The sequence below is a fragment of the Bombina bombina genome, chromosome 1 (assembly GCF_027579735.1).
Source record: "Bombina bombina isolate aBomBom1 chromosome 1, aBomBom1.pri, whole genome shotgun sequence".
Classification (NCBI taxonomy): domain Eukaryota; kingdom Metazoa; phylum Chordata; class Amphibia; order Anura; family Bombinatoridae; genus Bombina; species Bombina bombina.
Window position 1 is genome coordinate 368,132,040 of NC_069499.1, and position 19,156 is coordinate 368,151,195.

The following is a 19,156-nucleotide window of genomic DNA, read 5'->3' on the forward strand; positions in this document are numbered from 1 at the left end:
TCGGGCAGAGTGATGTCCTCAGAGCAGGTGGACCAGTTATGGAGCAGCGGTCTAAAGACTGCTGCTTTATAACTGCTGTTTCCGGCAAGCCTGAAGGCTCGAGCATAAACAGGGGCATCAAGCTTGATAATTCGGCCCCTATTTGTAAACTGATGAGGTTGTCTAATTTTTATATTTCATTTCTTGTTTACTTTTTTCCAACATTTTCTTTTGTGCAAAAAATAGTGTGGAATGTTCCATAGGGGTAGTTTTTTCAATTTTCATTTGTTCTGTAATTTTCGCAAGACATTTTTGTGATGATGGAATTCTTCACAGTGGAACTTGTTCTATGCAGTGAGAAGTTAGTGGCTACAAGATAGAAACAACACTATTGATTATAATGGAGGTGATCTTGCAACTTACAACAGGGACTAGGGACAGATAAATATCTGAATGAATTCCACAAGTTGTGATGTTGCAGCAGAATTTTTTTCAGCAATATATTATTTTCAGAATTTTTTTTTTTAATTGAGACCAATAGCTTTCATGCTGTTGTTAACCTTACATATTACAGAAAATGACAATTATTTTTTAGTATTTCATATGGTGGCTGCTACCTTAAGAACAAGATAGAATTTGTGTGCATACCCCAGTGCAGGTCTGCCATCAGTGGATGAAAAGGAGCACTCCAGTCAGGGGCAAGGGGGGGGGGGGGGGTGGGCCAGGGTGACATTAGTGTCTTAAAATTAGGCCCTGGTGCCCTGATTTAGGTCCCCCCACATACATTGCGCACAGCTTTAGGCAACCACACCAGAAATTTAGTCTGGTGCGGCTGGGCCCTTTCTAAGCTGCACAGTTGGTGACTTCCATTACCAGAATGCAATTCAGCAAGATGCCATCAAATCAGAGGGGGAGGGAGGCTTTTCTGCCAATTTGTCAGGGTTTTTTCCCTGTTGTGTTTGCCATGTGCTGCTGGCAGCCCTTTTACTTACCTCTCTTCCTGACTATGGTGCATTGTGGGGGATGCTGCTCAAGTCCTGCACTTCCTTTTATGGCCAGACTGGTGTGCATCATCCATGTGAGACAAGATGCAGTCTCAGAATTGTGATGTCATCACTTATTATTTAAAGGGCCTCTGTTCAGTATGCTTTGCCTTTGCGTTGTCTCAGACCTGTTTGTGAGAGTTCCTGTGTATTACCTGGCTGCCTGACGTCCTTCCTGGTTCCTGATCCCTGGCTTGTTCCTGACTCTGCTGTTTTCCTTGTTCCTGATTCCGGCTCGTCTGACTATACGCTTTGGCTCCTGACTCGGCTCGTCTGACTACCAGCTCTGGTTTTTGACTCCTGGCTTGTTATTTGACTTGTGGAATTTTTATTATTTTTTGCTATTAATAAAGGTGTGATTATTTTTGCACTTCTCGACTCAGTCTGATTCCTGGCACCCTGACATTATGCAAAGGCCATGAATACTGATGGTGCTAATAATCCACCTTTACCTGCCATCATTTCCAGGATGGATGTACAGGATCACCGCTTGGATCAATTTGCACTAGCCCTGCAAACCCTGCTGACTCGAACTGCGCATTTGGACCAAAGTGTCCCGCAAGTTATGGCTGCTCCTGTTTCTGCTGCTGCACCTATGCCTACCAGGAGCATGTCTGGTTCTGCACCTCTACCTCAGCGATATGGAGGCGATCCTATTCAGTGCAGAGGGTTTTTGAACCAGGTGGGCATTTACTTTGAGATGTTACCTCAGGCGTTTCCCTCTGACAGAGCTAAGGAGGGATTTCTCATCTCGTTACTCTCTGACACAGCTCTTGCCTGGGCTAATCCCTTGTGGGAGACAAATAAACCTGTGATTTCAAATTACCCTGAATTTATGGCCTCCTTTCGAAGGGTATTTGATGTTCCAGCTCGCTCCTCCTCTGCTGCTAAACAACTCATATCCATTCAGCAAGGTACAAGATCTGTTGTTCAGTATGCTATTGAGTTCCGTACGCTTGCCGCAGAGGTCGGTTAGAACAATGAAGCCCTTGTTGCCGCCTTCTTTCATGGGCTCTCTGATGCGATTAAAGACGAAGTTGCTGCCAGAGATTTACCAGAGGATCTCGAGGCATTGGTGTCTTTTTTTATCCTAATTGACATCAGACTCAGAGAGAGGCCCTCTTTCAAGGAGCGCTTGCGGAAGCGTCCTGTTCCATTGTCTCCTACGTGTTCGTTCCCACCCATGCCTCCCTCTCCTCCCATGCCTCCTGTTCCTGGTCACCAGGTACTGCTGAGCTGATGCAGCTGGGATTCACGTGTCTCTCCACGGCGGAGAGGGCCTTTAGGAGGAGGGAGGGACTCTGCCTCTATTGTGGGTTACAGGGCCACCTTTTGAAGTCTTGTCCTACACGGCCGGGAAAAGCTCACACCTAAGGTCCTGTTGGGGGCAGACCTTGGGTGGTTTATCCTCGTCCCCGGAACCGCTTAAGGAGAAACCTTTGGTCACGGTTGTCCTTTCCTGGGTGGACTCCTCCATAGTCACTCAGGCTCTTGTTGACTCCGGTGCTGCGGGCTATTTCATTGACAGTGCTTTTGTATCAAAGCACTCCATTCCTGTTTTGCCTCTGTCCGTTCCGCTTGCACAATCCCAGTCTCGACTGGCGCAGGTCCGAAATTTTGTTGTGGTCCCCGCAATGTATTTCCACTTGTCTTCGGAAACCAGTTAAAGTCTTGTGCACTTCTTCGGTTTCTCAATTGCCAGAGGAGTACTGTGAGTTCCTAGACGTGTTTGACAAGGTGCGTGCCGGTACATTGCCTCCTCACCAGTCTTACGATTGTGCCATAGACCGGCAACCCGGAGCCATTCCTCCTCGGGGCCGGGTGTACCCACTGTCTGTTGCAGAAAATTGTGCTATGGAGGAGTATGTTGCCGATGCTCTGTCGCGGGGGATCATCCGCAAATCCTGCTCTCCTGCAGGGGCTGGCTTTTTCAATGTGAAATAAACGTGTGGCGAGTTAAGACCATGTATCGATTATAGGGGTCTTAATCATCTTACCATTAAAACTGCTTACCCTATTCCGCTTATTACAGAACTCTTTGACCGCCTCAAGGGAGCTACGGTCTTTACTAAATTTGATTTGAGAGGAGCGTACAATCTTTTTAGGATTAAGGAGGGCCACAAATGGAAAACAGCATTTAACACCAGGAGCGGGCATTATGAGTATCTTGTAATGCCCTTTGGCCTATGTAATGCTCCTGTTGTTTTTCAGGAATTTATTAATGATGTCCTACGAGATATGTTGCAACAGTGTGTTGTGGTGTACTTAGACGACATCCTCATGCACTCACCCACACTTGAGGCTGATCGTTCTGATGTTACACAGGTTCTTCAGAGACTACGTGAGAACGGCCTGTTTTGTAAACTCGATAAATGTGAGTTCCATCAGACTCAAGTAACCTTCCTAGGTTATGTTATCTCCATTGCAAGGTTCTCCATGGATCCTGACAAGTTATCTGCAGTTCTTCAGTGGCCTCGCCCAGTTGGTCTTCAGTCTATTCAACATTTTTTGGGGTTCGCCAATTTCTATAGAAAGTTGATTAAAAACTTTTCTTCCTTGGTCAAACCTATCACAGACATGACCCGTAAAGAGAATGATCCACTCCATTGGTCACCTACTGCCATTAAGGCCTTTGATAGTCTTAAGACTGCCTTTGCTGCTGCTCCAGTTCTGGCTCATCCTAACCCTGTCCTGCCTTTCGTTCTTGAGGTTGATGTGTCTGAGACTGGAGTAGGTGCCCTCTTGTCTCAACGTCCTATGCCTGACGGTTCCTTGCATCTGTGTGGTTTTTTCTCTAAGAAATTGTCTCCAGCGGAGTGCAATTATGAAATTGGCGACAGGGAATTACTGGCCAGAATTTTGGCACTTAAGGAATGGAGGCATCTTCTCGAGGGTACTAGCGTGCCAGTGCTCATTCTTACTGACCACAAGAATTTAACTTATCTATCTGAAGCAAATCGTTTGTCACCCCGACAGGCCAGATGGACGCTATTTTTGTCTCGGTTTAATTATGTGGTCTCCTACCTGCCTGGTAGTAAGAATGTTAGGGCTGATGCCCTCTCTCGACAATTTTGACCTCTGTCCAAGAAGGAGTCTGTACCTACTTCTGTTATACCTCCTGACCATATTTTGGCTACCATACGTACTAATTTGATTTCTCCCTTGGGGGAGGAGATCCTGGCTGCACAAACCAATGCACCTCCTGAGAAACCTAGTGGTAAGTGTTTTGTTCCTGAGAATCTTCAAACTAAACTTTTGCACACTTACCACTATCCTAAAGCCGCAGGTCACCCAGGCAAGAACCAAATGATTTGGTCTGTCACTCGACAATTCTGGTGGCCAGGTCTTCGTTCTGATGTTGCTGCGTATGTTGCCTCCTGCTCAGTTTGTGCACAGAATAAGACTCCTCGACGTCTTCCTGTGGGTCTTTTTCAACCTATTGCTAATGGTGAGCGTCCTTGGACACATCTTTCCATGGACTTCATTGTTGAGCTCCCTGTTTCCAATGGCAATACTGTTATCCTTATGGTGGTTGACCGTTTTTCTAAAATGTCACATTGCATTCCCTTGATGAAGCTGCCTACCACTCAGGAGCTTGCTTCAATTTTTGCCCGGGAGGTCTTCCGTTTACATGGTTTACCCAAGGAGATAGTGTCGGACCGGGGTTGCCAGTTTGTCTCCAGATTTTGGCGTTCCTTTTGTGCTCAAATGGGGATCCAGCTTTCAATCTCCTTGGCATATCACCCTCAATCCAATGGGGCTGCGGAATGGTCTAATCAAGTTCTGGAACAGTTACTCCATTGCTATGTCTCAGATCACCACAATAATTGGTCTGAACTGTTACCTTGGCCAGAGTTTGCTCGTAATAGTGCTATTAATGCTTCCTCCAAGATATCCCCGTTCATGGCGAATTATGGTTTTTAACCATCCTTGTTGCCCGATTCATTCATGTCTCAGGGTATTCTGGCTTTGGAGGAGCATCTCCGGCAACTCTGTTCCACGTGGGTGCAGATTCAGGATTGCCTTCATCGTTCTATGCAGCGCCAAAAGTTCCAGGCTGATCTTAGGCGTCTGCCCGCGCCTTCCTACCAGGTTGGTGAGAGAGTTTGGCTGTCCTCCCGCAATTTGAACCTTCGAATGCCTTCCAATAAATTGGCCCCCCGTTATGTTGGTCCTTTTCAAATACTCAGACGGGTTAATCCTGTGGCCTACGATCTTGACCTTCCACCTGCTATGCGCATCTCCAATGTTTTTCATGTCTCCCTCTTGAAACCATTGGTTTGTAATCGGTTTACCACTGTGTTGCCTCATCCCCGTCCTATCTTTATTGACAAATATGAGGAGTATGAGGTCAGTAGCATTATTGACTCTCATATGTCCAGAGGCCGCGTACAGTATTTGGTTCACTGGAGAGGCTACAGTCCGGAGGAGCATTCTTGGGTTCCCTCCTCTGATGTTCATGCTCCCACCCTCCTCCGTGATTTCCATGCCCGTTTCCCCAATAAGCCTTTTGTCCTCCCGCGGGGGAAGGGTTGTTGAGGGGAGGGTACTGTCAGGGTTTTTTCCCTGTTGTGTTTGCCATGTGCTGCTGGCAGCCATTTTACTCACCTCTCTTCCTGACCATTGTGCAATGTGGGGGATGCTGCTCAAGTCCTGCACTTCCTTTAATGGCCAGACTGGTGTGCATCATCCATGTGAGACAGGATGCAGTCTCAGAATTGTGATGTCATCACTTATTATTTAAAGGGCCTCTGTTCAGTATGCTTTGCCTTTGCGTTGTCTCAGACCTGTTTGTGAGAGTTCCTGTGTATTACCTGGAAGCCTGACGTCCTTCCTGGTTCCTGATCCCTGGCTTGTTCCTGACTCTGCTGTTTTCCTTGTTCCTGATTCCGTCTCGTCTGACTATTTGCTTTGGCTCCTGACTCGACTTGTCTGACTACCAGCTCTGGTTTTTTACTCCTGGCTTGTTATTTGACTTGTGGACTTTTTATTATTTTTTGCTATTAATAAAGGTGTGATTATTTTTGCACTTCTCGTCTCAGTCTGATTCCTGGCATCCTGACACCGGAGCAACAAATGCTTGGAAACTGGAGAAGAAATTCCCTCCAGAGCAGCGGCAGAAGCCTGAGGGGAATGAGGAAAAAGGCCTTGAGCCCTGGAGCAGCAGCATATGGGCACTTAGTGTTCTCTCCAAACTCAACTACCGGGCACTCTGCCCTCGACTAGTGGTTGTCCCTTGTTTAACTTTGTTATCCATCCTTGTAATAGTGAGAGCATCATACATGACTTATTTCATCCTCCTAACCAGCAGTAACTGAATCAAACAGCACATCCCAGCAAGGTATGTATAATCAGATTCCTCCTTCCTAGCAATTGTTCCAGGTGCATGCAGGAGAGGGAATAGTAGGGTGAGCATTTCCTACTACTAATGGTATGTAAGTGGAACTAAGCAAGGAGAAATCTCCTCCCACATAACCTCCTGCTCTCTGAGAAATGTCTCAAATACTAGTAGACACATTTAACCCCTGACTGTCAAAAAGGCTGTAATATATTTAGACCAGTCCTCTCTGCTAACTGCCGGGTTAACTGAATCTACTAAGAGGTTGATTTATCAACCTCTTCCGCAGGCTTCACCTGCTTACGACTGCAGGTTCTCACAAGAGAACCTGCACACTGTTTTTTACAAGCAGTGGTCATCAGACCGCTGCTTCCCTACCCTTTTGCCACCTAAGGTCTTGTTGGAGCGGGTAGATTGACAGCTCCTGCCCGTGCGTGATTGGCTGTGTGCGGACAGGGGGGGTATTGCATGCGAGTATAAAATAGCGCTCATGTGCAATGCTGAATTCTACCAGAGGCAAGCTGCTGCGGACAGGGGGACGACCAATGGTTTTAGTAAGGGGCCTCAAAACATCTAGCAGCAGCTCTGTCCCACTAGAAAACACACTGAAGGTGATGTAGAAACCAGTGAATGCAATGCAAACATAAATGCAATTAATTATTTGGCAAAGGAGTGAGAGGGTTGAAATACATAACTTTGGAGGTCTTTATTACTTTAATTTTTTTTAAAAAAAAAACTGTTTAAGCAAACAAATCTAAGATGTTTAATAATGACATTCATAATCTGATGACTTCATAAACAAATGTGTATGATTGGGTAGTTACCTTTTGGTTTACTTATTGTTGCAGGACTACATCATCCAAACATCAGTAAACAATCTTTGATATCTACAATGAAACACGTGTTTGTAGATTGTGTCAAATATGCACAGTCGTTGCAAACGTTTTTTGACCATTCCAATGAACATGAAAGTTTATTCAACTTTATCAACACAATGGTACCAGAAATAATATCCAGGTAAGTGGCTAATTGTATATTTTCATCCTAATATAGCAGCAGAAGTAACAAATCTTAATAGCGCATCTGTGGATGTGTGTAATATATTTTCTTTTCCCTATATCATCAGTTGAAATTAAAGGCCTATTAAACACTGTAGAATAGTCCAATGAACATGTGCATAATAAAAAGACAATGCAAAAGACAGTTTGAATTACAAATGAGTCGTAGATTTTTTTCTGACAAATTTCAGTTTTTTTTTATTTTCTTTCCACTGAAAAATAAGACAGCCATCAGCCAATCACAAAAGGCATATACATATATTTTGTGAATCTTGCACATGCTCCATAGGATTTGGTACCTCCAGAAGTGTTAATATAAAAAGATTGTACCCATTTAGATCATGCAAATTAATTGGAAAGTTGTTTAAAATTGTGTGCTCTATCTGAATCATAAAACTTTAATTATCACTTTAGTGCTCCTTTAAGTATACTGCATGTGAAAAAATATCATCAAAAGAATTTAATCTCATAGTTGAGATGTTTTGGCAATTTTCTGCTGTTACTTGCTGAAATTCATTTAAAGCCTTCTTCAGTCTTTTGAATCACCCCCCCCCCCCCCAGCATCTGCCAGGTTTGACAGCTGATTTGCTATTTTATGGAAGTGAGTCATGAAAGCTTACCTTTCTCTCAATTTACAAAATTACAAAGGCCTGATGATCAAAAATTATCCAGTTTGGAGAGAAATTATAGTGCAGAATTCACAGGGGCTGAACTCACTGAATTCTCTTTGAAAAAGTGCAGAACCTGGAAGTTCCAGAGAGATGAGATCTGACTCGTTTCACTAAATGTAACTTGCTTATAATTTAGTACACATTATGAGGCCAATTTATCAAAGGTCTTGCGGACCTGATCCGACAGTGCGGATCAGGTCCGCAAGACCTCGCTGAATGCGGAGAGCAATACACTCTCTGTATTCAGCATTGCACCAGCAGCTCACAAGAGATGCTGGTGCTACGCCGCCCCCTGCAGACTCGCGGCCGTCAGCAGGGAGGTGTCATTCAACCCGATCGTACTCGATCGGGTTGAATTGCGGCAATGTCTGTCCGCCTGCTCAGAGCAGGCGGACAGGGTTATGGAGCAGCGGTCTTTAGACCGCTGCTTCATAACTGCCGTCTCTGGCGAGTCTGAAGACTCGCCAGAAACACGGCCCTTCAAGCTCCATTTGGAGCTTGATAAATGGGCCTCTATGTATCTGACAGTTAAATAAGTGTATTGAGAAGTTTGAGCAAACTTCAGCTGAAAGCTACAGGTGTAAAAATCTTAGAAAATATCACAAGGTTTGTGAGATTGAGACACACACTGGGAACTGCCCTGTTCAGCCCAAAGCAGGGTCGGCTCTAAGGGGGGGCTTTGGGGGGCAATGCCCCCCCAAATGGAATGCTGTGCCCCCCAGGGCAAAATAAGTGATTTAAAAAAAAAAAAAAAATAATTTTTTTTTACATTTTAAAAGTGACGGAGATCTGCCACTGGAGGACCCAGCTAATTTCTTTACTCTCCTCTATTTACAACCAGATAAGAAGTAAAGTTGCATTTCCCTGCTGGTGCTCTCACAGTTAACCTAGGGCTTGCAATGCCCCTCCTCCTGCTAGCCCACTTACTACAGAGCTGAAGTGAGATGATGACATCATCAGACCTCTGCAGGAAGTGCTGGGAGAAGCTACCAGTCAGTGAGAGGGAAGGCAGAAGTAATTTTGTGAAAACACAGCCGTATAACCAATGTGTATGTGAGAGTAGTATCCCTTCCCTATTGTGCTTTATATCATGGCAGCCACAGATAAAGAAGCAAATTGGGAATTCCTTGGTTTCCCCACTGCAGGTCACACAAAACAAGTGTGCATTGTGCCTGCTTTATCTGCAGTGATCAGTGTAAAATGTGTGTCAGATTATAGGTGCTCAAATACACACACTTCAAATGTAGCTGTGGGACAATGAGTGAAATAGCCTTATGTTTATTATTTACATGTTTCAAAACATCTCCTATTTGTCGCCAAGGTTGTTTTAATTTATATATATATTATATATATATATATATATATATATATATGTGTGTGTGTGTGTGTGTATATGTGTGTGTGTGTGTGTGTGTATATATATATATATATATATATATATATATATATATATATATATATATATATATATATATATATATAATTTGTTTGTATATACATACTGTATATACTGTGTGTGTGCTGGTAAATATCATTAATAATATCTGTACAAGTAATGTACTGCTTGGCACTCAAACTTATTGTCACGTAAAAGCTTATTTGATCATTAGTAGGGTCATTGGTAGAGCTACACATGCAAACAGTGTCCACTGGCTGTGTCATATGTGGGAGACATTCCTGAGATATGACAAATGTAACCCCTGCACTGCCATAAATCTGGTAAATGTAACTGCTGCAGCACTGCCAGACATCTTATAAATGTAACCCCTATACTCCTTGAGATATGGCACATGTAACCGCTGCACTTCCAGAAATATAAACAAATCTAACTCCTGCACAGCCAGAGATCTGATAAATGTAACCCCTGGACTGCCACAGTAGGTCTGCTCTTATTTTGACTCTCATACATGCTTTTTAAATGTGTGCCCCCTCATGAAAAAAAAATGCCCCCCCATTTCATTCGTTCTGGAGCCGACCCTGGCCCAAAGTATAATAGTAATTTAAAGTTACACAGAAACTTACAAAGCTTAATCAGAATTTGTAAAATCTAAACTAAATAACTGATGTATACATAATCTAAACGCATTACAATACAAAGTGCAAAGCTAAGATGTAATGGAACAATATACAACCTCTGAAGTCTAAAGTAATATAAAATACAAAGCACAAGGTTTACTTGTCTCTCCACATACAGAAATGCAAGGAACGCCTCTTAGAGAATGTTTTGTGCCAGGGAGAGCATCAAGTGCACTTTTTAGTTCTGAAATAGGAAGAACACTAGAATGCTGTGAAATCAGATCACTTTTTATTAAAAACTTATATTAAAACAAACAAGTATACATTAGTTAGTACTTAACTTTGATTTGCTAATGGATTGTTAATTGCTAAAGACAGCATACACTGGCAGGAAGAGAGATCACTTTAAACCCACACAGGGGAAACTTCATTTTATCAGATGACAAAACACTTTGGGGCCAAATTATCAATGTGCGAGCGGACATGATACGAAGTAGCGTATCATGTCCGCCTCACATCGACAAATGCCGACAGCATACGCTGTCATCATTTATCATTGGACCAGCAGTTTTTGTGAACTGCTGGTGCAATCCCCTGCAGATTTACGGCCAATCGGCCACTAGCAGGGGGTGTCAATCAACCCGATCGTATTCGATCGGGTTGATTTGTGTCCGCCGCCTCAGAGCAGGTGGACAGATGGAGTTTGATAAATATGCCCCTTTGTGAAATATGTTCCAGCAAAGTCTCCTCTCAATATTTGCTGGTTCAATTTTTTGTTCTGCTTGGGTGCAACTCTACTAACAAATCTGGCAGGTTTCTCTGTTGAGTTAATGTCCCCGTTCAAAATGTATATGCATATATAATGAATCAATCTGCCCTTACAAAGTCTTGCACACAATACATCAGCCTTTATATCTCAATCAAGATTACAAAATGCTTTCAGTTCTGAACTAATTAACTGCTTCTTACTTCAGTTCTTAATCCAACTCTATGTCCCATGCTTGCTTCAGTTGTGTGTGACTGTAAAAGTTATACTCTTTTGCCCAGCAGAACTGCCCCCGCCACATTCTAAAAAAAACAATATTAGTCATAATAAGGGTTAGTTCTCATGCTACGTTCTGTATCAAAACTTATTGAACCACAACTCTCCTCAAGGCCACAATTCAGAGCAGTGTATAACATAAATAAGCCTTAGCTTCTTGAAGCTATCCTGGAGACAAGCGTATGTTTTTTTATTTTTTATTTGCTTAAATCAAATAAAAATAACAGCTTTGCTATCTGCTAATATTTTAACTGTTTGTAGAATTATTTGTGAATTGAATCAGGAAATGTTTTCAATACCTACAGAGAAGTATAGGAACATTTCCCGTTCTAGAATCTTGTGAGGGATCTTACAGTGCTGGAGCATCATTTTAGATAATCTCATCTGAGTGGAGCACTTTAGATCATAAGTGTATAACTAGAGACAGAAAAAAAACAGCAATGTTACAGAACATTTAAAACAACATTATGCTTTTTAATCTAGTCTGCATGAAATAAGATATAAACTGGTATGGTACCTGATATATTTTTAATGATAACAATGCATCTTCTAAAGCAGCAAAGGCTCATGGTTCTATTTTTTTTTGTGGCCACCATAAAGTTGCCATATGGACAATGGGGGGTTTCCATGGGATTGAGGCAGACCACAGAAAAGAAGCAGAGTCAGATTTGTACAAATTGATAGCACACCAAAGTATAAGTACAAAGTACTGATGATAATATCTCTATGAAGTTTAAAACCTGCCACCAGGAGAAGGAACATTAAACTTTTTGGGTAGACTTACCTGCTGAGTTAAAGCACTGAGCATAACAATGCTTGCATAACCCATATACAATTTATCAAACATTTAGAAACAAAAGAGTAGCTGATAAAAATAATTTGCTTGTTAAAGGGACAGTAAACTCAAAAAATATATTGTTTAAAAATATAAATAATGCCTTTATTACCCATTCCCCAGTTTTGCACAGAAAACATGGTTATATTAATGCACTTTTTACCTCTGTAATTATCTTGTATCTAATCCTCTTCTGACAGCCCCTGATCACATGGCTTTTTATTTATTATCTATTGACTTGCATTTAAGCCAATTAGTGCAGTGTCGTCCACAACCCATGGGCATGAGCAGAATGGTATCTATATGGCTCACATGAACTAGCACTCCCCTGTTGTGAAAAGCTAATGTAGCATCCAGAATTGTACTCGTTCCAAAAAAAGAGAAGGATCCAGAAGCGTTGGACTCATATCGTCCCATTTCACTGCTAAACGCAGATTATAAAATCTATACAGCAATCTTAGCTAATAGACTTAAGGGGATCCTCGGCTCCTTGATACATGTGGACCAGGTCGGTTTCATGTTACATCGAAACCCCACGGCTAGTATTCGTAAAATCTTACTTCTTTTAGATTTTTTCCGACTAGAATGCACAAATAGGCGAATAAAACCAGCAATCCTTTCGCTAGATGCCCAGAAGGCATTCGATTCGATTACCTGGGATCATCTTTTTTTTACTATGAGACAATTTGGCTTTAGTGGAAACTATCTAAACTGTATCAAAGCTTTATACACAAACGCCTCTGCAATGCTGTTGGTAAATGGAATACCTACTGAAACCTTTCATATTCGGACAGGTACTAGACAAGGCTGCCCGATCTCACCCCTCCTTTTCAACCTCGCAATTGAGCCATTGGCAACTATGTTAAAAAAGCATCTAGAAGGGATTCTGTTAGGAGATAAATACCTTAAACTATTACTATATGCAGACGACCTATTATTATTTCTTAACAATCCTGAATCCGAGATTCCAACTCTATTGGAAATAATTAATACATTTGGAACATTTTCAGGATATAAAATAAATGCAGCAAAATCAGATCTATTATGGATAACAAAAGCTGCAAGCAATGGCTATACTCCACCTTTTAAAATAGCGGATTCATATATTACATATCTGGGTATTAAGATCAGTACCGATCCGGCAGAATGGTACTCTCTGAATTTTACTCCGTTGTTAAATAAAATACAGATAGAGCTTAGAAATTGGGCAAAATTCCCTCTGTCAATGACGGCAAAAATTAACTTGATAAAAATGATTACTTTACCTAAATTGATGTATTTAATGCAAAATATTCCAATTCCAATAACAAAATCTGACCTTAAGAGCTTAAATAGCTCTATTAGATTGTTTATTTGGGGTAGTGGTAAAAAGCGCATAGCTTTGCAGAAGTTGTCACATCTAAGACAATACGGGGGTCTAGCGTTACCAAATTTCTGTAGCTACAATAGAATATGTCTGGCAAAGGTAGCTATGGACTGGCTTACTGGGGGGAACTATGTGGCGTCATTAGAAATAGAACAAAAACTAGTCTTGCCATATGATTTACAGGCACTACTACATTGCCCGATTAAGAAACTACCACGCATGGTTAAAAATAAACTCACTTTGTTTCATATCATCAAAGCCTGGCAGGGTATGAAGATCAGTATGAACGATAACCCACTGATCTCAAACTTAGTCCCTATTTCAGGGAACCCTTGTTTCCCACCAGGTATCAAGAGTCAAATGTTTAATAAATGGGCTATGCTAGGACTCAAATATCTATCTCAGTTTAGGGACCCAGAAACTACCTGGGTGTACACATTCTCAGCACTTAGAGACCAGTTCCAACTTAACAACACAGAATTTTATGGTTATCTTCAAGTTCGCCACTGGTATAATGAAACCATTAAAAACTGTATCAGGGAGTGGGTACACCCGGGTATTAAAATGGGGCTCGCTCTTTTTAAAGCGGGTAAACGGTCAATTAGTTATTGGTATCGGATGGTACAAACAGAGACCGGGGAAATAAACATATTAGAGATATCTGAAAAGTGGACTAAAGATATACAAAATATGGACCCACATAAAATAAAACAGAGTATAATTTCGGTAGAACATGCAACTCTTTCCGCAGCATGGCGAGAATCACAGTTTAAAATCTTGAACCGTATATATATACCACCGGCTACTTTAAATAGATGGTATGGGAATGTCTCAAACCTGTGCCCTCGATGTAGTTCCATCAGTGCCGACCTGGTCCACATGTTCTGGAGCTGCCCCAAGATCCAGCAATTTTGGCAGCGAGTACAGTTCTGGATGAATAGATTACTCAATTTACAGATACACATAGAGGTACAACATATCTTCTTTTTGGTTAATTTGAGAGATCTTGGGGAATATGTCCCTAATATTGATTTTATTAATACAGTAATCCTAGGAGGCAGATATCTCATCTTAAAAAACTGGAAAGCCACTAGGGAACCTACAATTAACAATTTAACTTTCTTACTTCATGCGCAATATCAAATAGAACATATTGATAGCCTCAATCAGGGAACCAACTATCAAGATAGATTCGAACACAAATGGCTAGAATTTATTAGGAGATATAGAAATAATATATAATTACAATTGAAACCCGCCGCTGTATTCTGTCCCCCTTGTTTCCCCCCCCCCCCTTTTTTTTTTTTTTTCTCTCCTCCTTTTTACTTTCCCCCTCCCACACTCCCCCTGAACAACTTGTCCTAACCCCCCCCCCTTTTTTTTGCCTTATTAAGGTTGGTCTACAGAATATGATATAGTATAGGTAAGATTAGTGAAACGCTAAGTTAATTTTTGGTAGTAACTTTAATTTAAATATATAAGAATGTTTATTTCTTTTCCAGTACCTTCTGAATTCAAAGCTTGAGGTTCGTTTCTTTTTTTTTTTTTAATTATCAGGCCTGTGTTCTACATGAATAAAATTAAGATTATGTATAATAGTAGAATTAAAACACTGTTAAACTATTTATTTAATAAGAGACATGGATGACTATGCTTTGTAATATATTATTATATTTATGTGGAAACGACATGTTTACTTTGTATATGTCCTGTGAACCTCAAACAATAAAAACAAAATAAAAAAAAAAAAAAAAAAAAAGCATGTGATAAGAGGCTGTCTTTAGTGGCTTAGAAACAGGCAGAAATTTAGAGGTTTAAAGGATATAAATTATTTTAATATAACAATGTTGGTTGTGCAAAGCTAGGGAATGGCTAGTAAAGGCATTATCTATCTTTTAAACAATAACAATTATTTGTGTTAACTGTCTCTTTAACCTTAGAACAACTCAACCTACGTATGCAAATAAGAGCTAGCAGCTCACATCAAGGCCATAATGTATGTGTCTGTGTATGTGTATGTGTGGATGGATGTGCATGCTTGTGTGTTTGCATGTGTGTCTTTTTGTGCCTCTATGTGTATGCCTATATCTAATAGTGTGTGTGTGAATATGTTTGTGTGTGTGCGTGGCTGTGCTTGCCAATATGTATGTGTTTGTATATGTTGCATATTGATGTGTGTATGTGTCTAAAAGATGGATCTGCAGCTCCTGTGTGTAAAAAAGTTTGCAATCACTGTTGTAAAAGATGTAACATTATTATGTAATATGCTATAAGGACTACTCATATGTGCTTTTTCAATATAATTATCATTTACAAATATTATATTTTTAAGATGTAAAATGCATTTAAAAATTAAGTTTTCCATTTTCCATATCATAACCCATATCTACTAAAAGTTTATACATTTTTAAACAGGACACACTTATGAGGCACAAATTACAAATACTGCCTGTGGGAGGGTATTCTGTCAGATTAACTCTAAATTTGCACGTTGAAGAGATACTAAACCCAAATTTTTTCTTTCATGATTCACATAGACCATGCAATTGTAAGCAACTTTCTAATTTACTCCTATTGACACTTTTTCTTCCTTTTCTTGCTATATTTATTTGAAAAGCAGGAATGTGAAGCTTAGGTGCCGGACCATTTTTGGTTCAGCATCTGGGTACAGCTTGCTTATTGGTGGCTAAATCAGGAAGCAAAAACCCAAGTGCAAACGTTTGTGCTCCACTTGTAATCTGGCCCTTTGTGTGCAACTATTTATTCTGCCTCTGCACATATACACCATAAATACAGACCAATATCTGTAACTACAACTACTTTGGAACCTTGGCGTTTTGGTGGGACGCCATCAGATCCAACTCTGAAACTCCCCACCTGAAGGTTATCTGAGAGAACACTTCCGGATGGAGAGCCCACTCCCTGGGATGAAAGGTCTGTCTGCTCAAAAAAATCTGTCTCCCAATATTCCACTCCTGGAATGTGGATGGCAGATAGGAGACAATCATGAGCTTCTGCCCACTACAGAATACAAGTCACCTCCTTCATGGCCAAGGAACTCTGAGTTCCTCCCTGGTGATTGATGTGAGCCACTGAGGGGATGTTGTCCAACTGGAATTTGATAAACCAGACTAAAGATAGTCGAGGCTACGCTGTCAGGTCATTGAAGATTACTCTTAACTCCAAAATGTTTATGGGAAGAGAAGTCTCTTCCCAAGACCACAAGCCTTGAGCCTTCAGAGAACCCCAAACAGCTTCACAGCCTGACAGGCTGGCGTCTGTAGTCACAATCACCCAGGAAGGTCTCAGGAAGCAAGTGCCCCAAGACAGATGTTCCTGTGAGATCCACCATGAGAGAGGGGGTCCAGATTTATCCTCTGTGATAAATTTGAATGGTCTCAATTCCATTGACGGAGCATGCAAAGCTGCAGCGGCCACAGATGGAACCGAGCAAAAGGAATGATGTCCATAGATGCCACCATCAGATCAATCGCCTCCATGCATTGAGCCACTGATGGATGAAAAGCAGACTGGAGAGAAAAGGCAGGAAGCAAGAAGTTTGGATTTTCTGACCTCTGTCAGGAAAATCTTCATGGACAGGGAATCTATTATTGTTCCTAGAAAAAAACACTTTTGTAGATGGAACTAGAGAACTCTTTTCCAGATTCACCTTCCACCTGTGGGAACGTAGAAAAAACAACATATTTGTGTGTGATTTTGCTAGTTGAAAAGAAGACGCCTGAACCAAGATGTCGTCTAGATAAGGCACCACAGCAATTCCCTGGGATCTGACCACTGCCAATAGCGCCCCCCAGAACCTTTGTGAATATTCTGGGGGCCGTGGTCAGATGAAATGGAAGTGCAACAGACTGGAAATGCTTGTCCAGAAAGGCAAACCTCAGAAACTGGTGATGAAATGATCCCTGTGAATGGGAACATGAAGATAGGCGTCCTTCAGGTCTATGGTCATCATGAAGTGACCTTCCTAGATCAATGGAAGAATAGAATGAATAGATTCAATCTTGAAGGACGGAACCCTGAGGAATTCGTTGAGACACTTTAGATCTGGGATGGGATGAAAAGTTCCTTTCTTTTTGGGAACCACAAATAGATCTGAATAGAATCCTAGACCTTGTTCCTTTAGAGGAACTGGTACAATAACTCCCAGGGAGGATAGATCTTTGACGCTATTTAAGAAGGCCTCCCTCTTTACCTGGTTTGAGGATAATCTTGACAGGTGAAATCTGCATCTTGGAGGGCAAGACTTGAATCCTACTCTGTAACCCTGGGATACTATGTCCACAGCCCATGGATCAGAGACATTGCATATCCAGGCTTGACGAAAAAGAGAATGCCGGGGGTGGAGCCAACAGCCGACCAAGATGTCTGCATACCCTGGGTGCTTCTCTAACGTAACGCAGTCTAACCTGATTTAAAACCACAAATGCATTCCTGACACCTTACATCTAAGATAGACCAGTTGCAGGTGGTTTGAGGCTAAAGTGCAAAACAGTTTCAGCTCAAAATTTAGTGTCTAACCGGCATGGAGAAACACTGTGACACTGCAGCCTATCCCAATACTAAGCAGGAATTGTCTCAGCAATGCCGTCTTGCAATATCATGGCAGTCAAGCAAGAATCTTGAGCTCCAATATGACCAAGGTAAAGAGCGTGGGGACAATGGAGGTACACAGACATAAGTGGAAAGACAACGCCTCACTCACAACATACATACTTCAATGAAGACCCCAACACTACCACCTCGCACTATCACAGAAGCTTGGCACATGACAGAAGGGTCCGTGATTGCAGCACAAGGCACGACTATAAACAGAGGCCGTCTGCCACAGGGGGTACACCACACACTCACCCGCTATTTGCCATGGCTTGGGGCTTGTGCATTGAGTATGGCTGTACACATACAGCTAACATAAGTTTTGACTGCCATGCTACAATCGTAACTGTATGGTGCTAACCTTGCCTCTGATCAGTGCAACAAAATAAAGCAGCGCAAATGGGTAAAAGCGGATGAGGCCTGCACATGCACAGTGCCCCAGTATCAGGTCACCAAGTGTCGGTAATAGGGAATGAGACATAACTATTTTTTGGGTAAGATATGTACCTTTCCACCATGTTGCTGTCTCCTGGACTTTTTAGGACTTTACCATTTCTTCAAATGTTTACGATATCCCTTAACGAGCCTACGATGATTCCCATGTGCTTAATGTTTGACCCTGGGGGCGAGGTCAACGTTTGGAGAGTGCTACTGTAAGCGCTGTTGTATCACTGGGGATCGAGGTACACAATATAGATAGGGACATTCCTACCTTCATATTCAAAAGCCCATCCCCAAGAAGTGCCCCCGATATGCTCTGAACTGAAGATGTTTTTGGGATCAGTTTGGCATTACTTTCACCGGAAGCATGTCTATTTCTTGCTACACAGCAATCCCTCTATACTCCTTCATGCAAGAAAGAATGTCTTATGGAAGCCGACCAGACTTTTTGCAACAGATCAGGGATTGGTTAAAAAAATCTGCCTGAGATACCATCTTTCTCCCAGGTCTGTCTATTAGATATATTCCTGCTGAGCATTTGCTAATATCTAGTTACATAAAGTCTAGCGCTTGACAATATGATGGACTTACACCGGAACCCAATTCTAGCACAGGATTGTATCTGTAAGGATATTTTAGATCTTGTTGCCTGGTGAATTCACTCTAGCTTACTAGGCATGCATGCTTCTCTATATGTACAAACGTTTAGCAAATGTTTCTGAGTTTTATAGGTCTGAATTGAGAGTTCTTTAT

The 19,156-nt window shown here is 41.7% G+C and overlaps 1 protein-coding gene across 2 annotated transcripts in view; it reads left to right on the forward strand.

The window, feature by feature from the left end:
- Window positions 1–19,156, forward strand: part of LOC128645334 (histamine N-methyltransferase) — a 103,327-nt gene that overhangs the window by 15,416 nt on the left and 68,755 nt on the right. For both annotated transcript variants that reach the window (XM_053698256.1, XM_053698257.1), the window contains exon 2: window positions 7,209–7,377. In XM_053698256.1, the coding sequence (XP_053554231.1) occupies window positions 7,253–7,377 (125 nt within the window). In that variant the 5' untranslated portion in view covers window positions 7,209–7,252. The remainder of the gene's footprint in view (window positions 1–7,208; window positions 7,378–19,156) is intronic.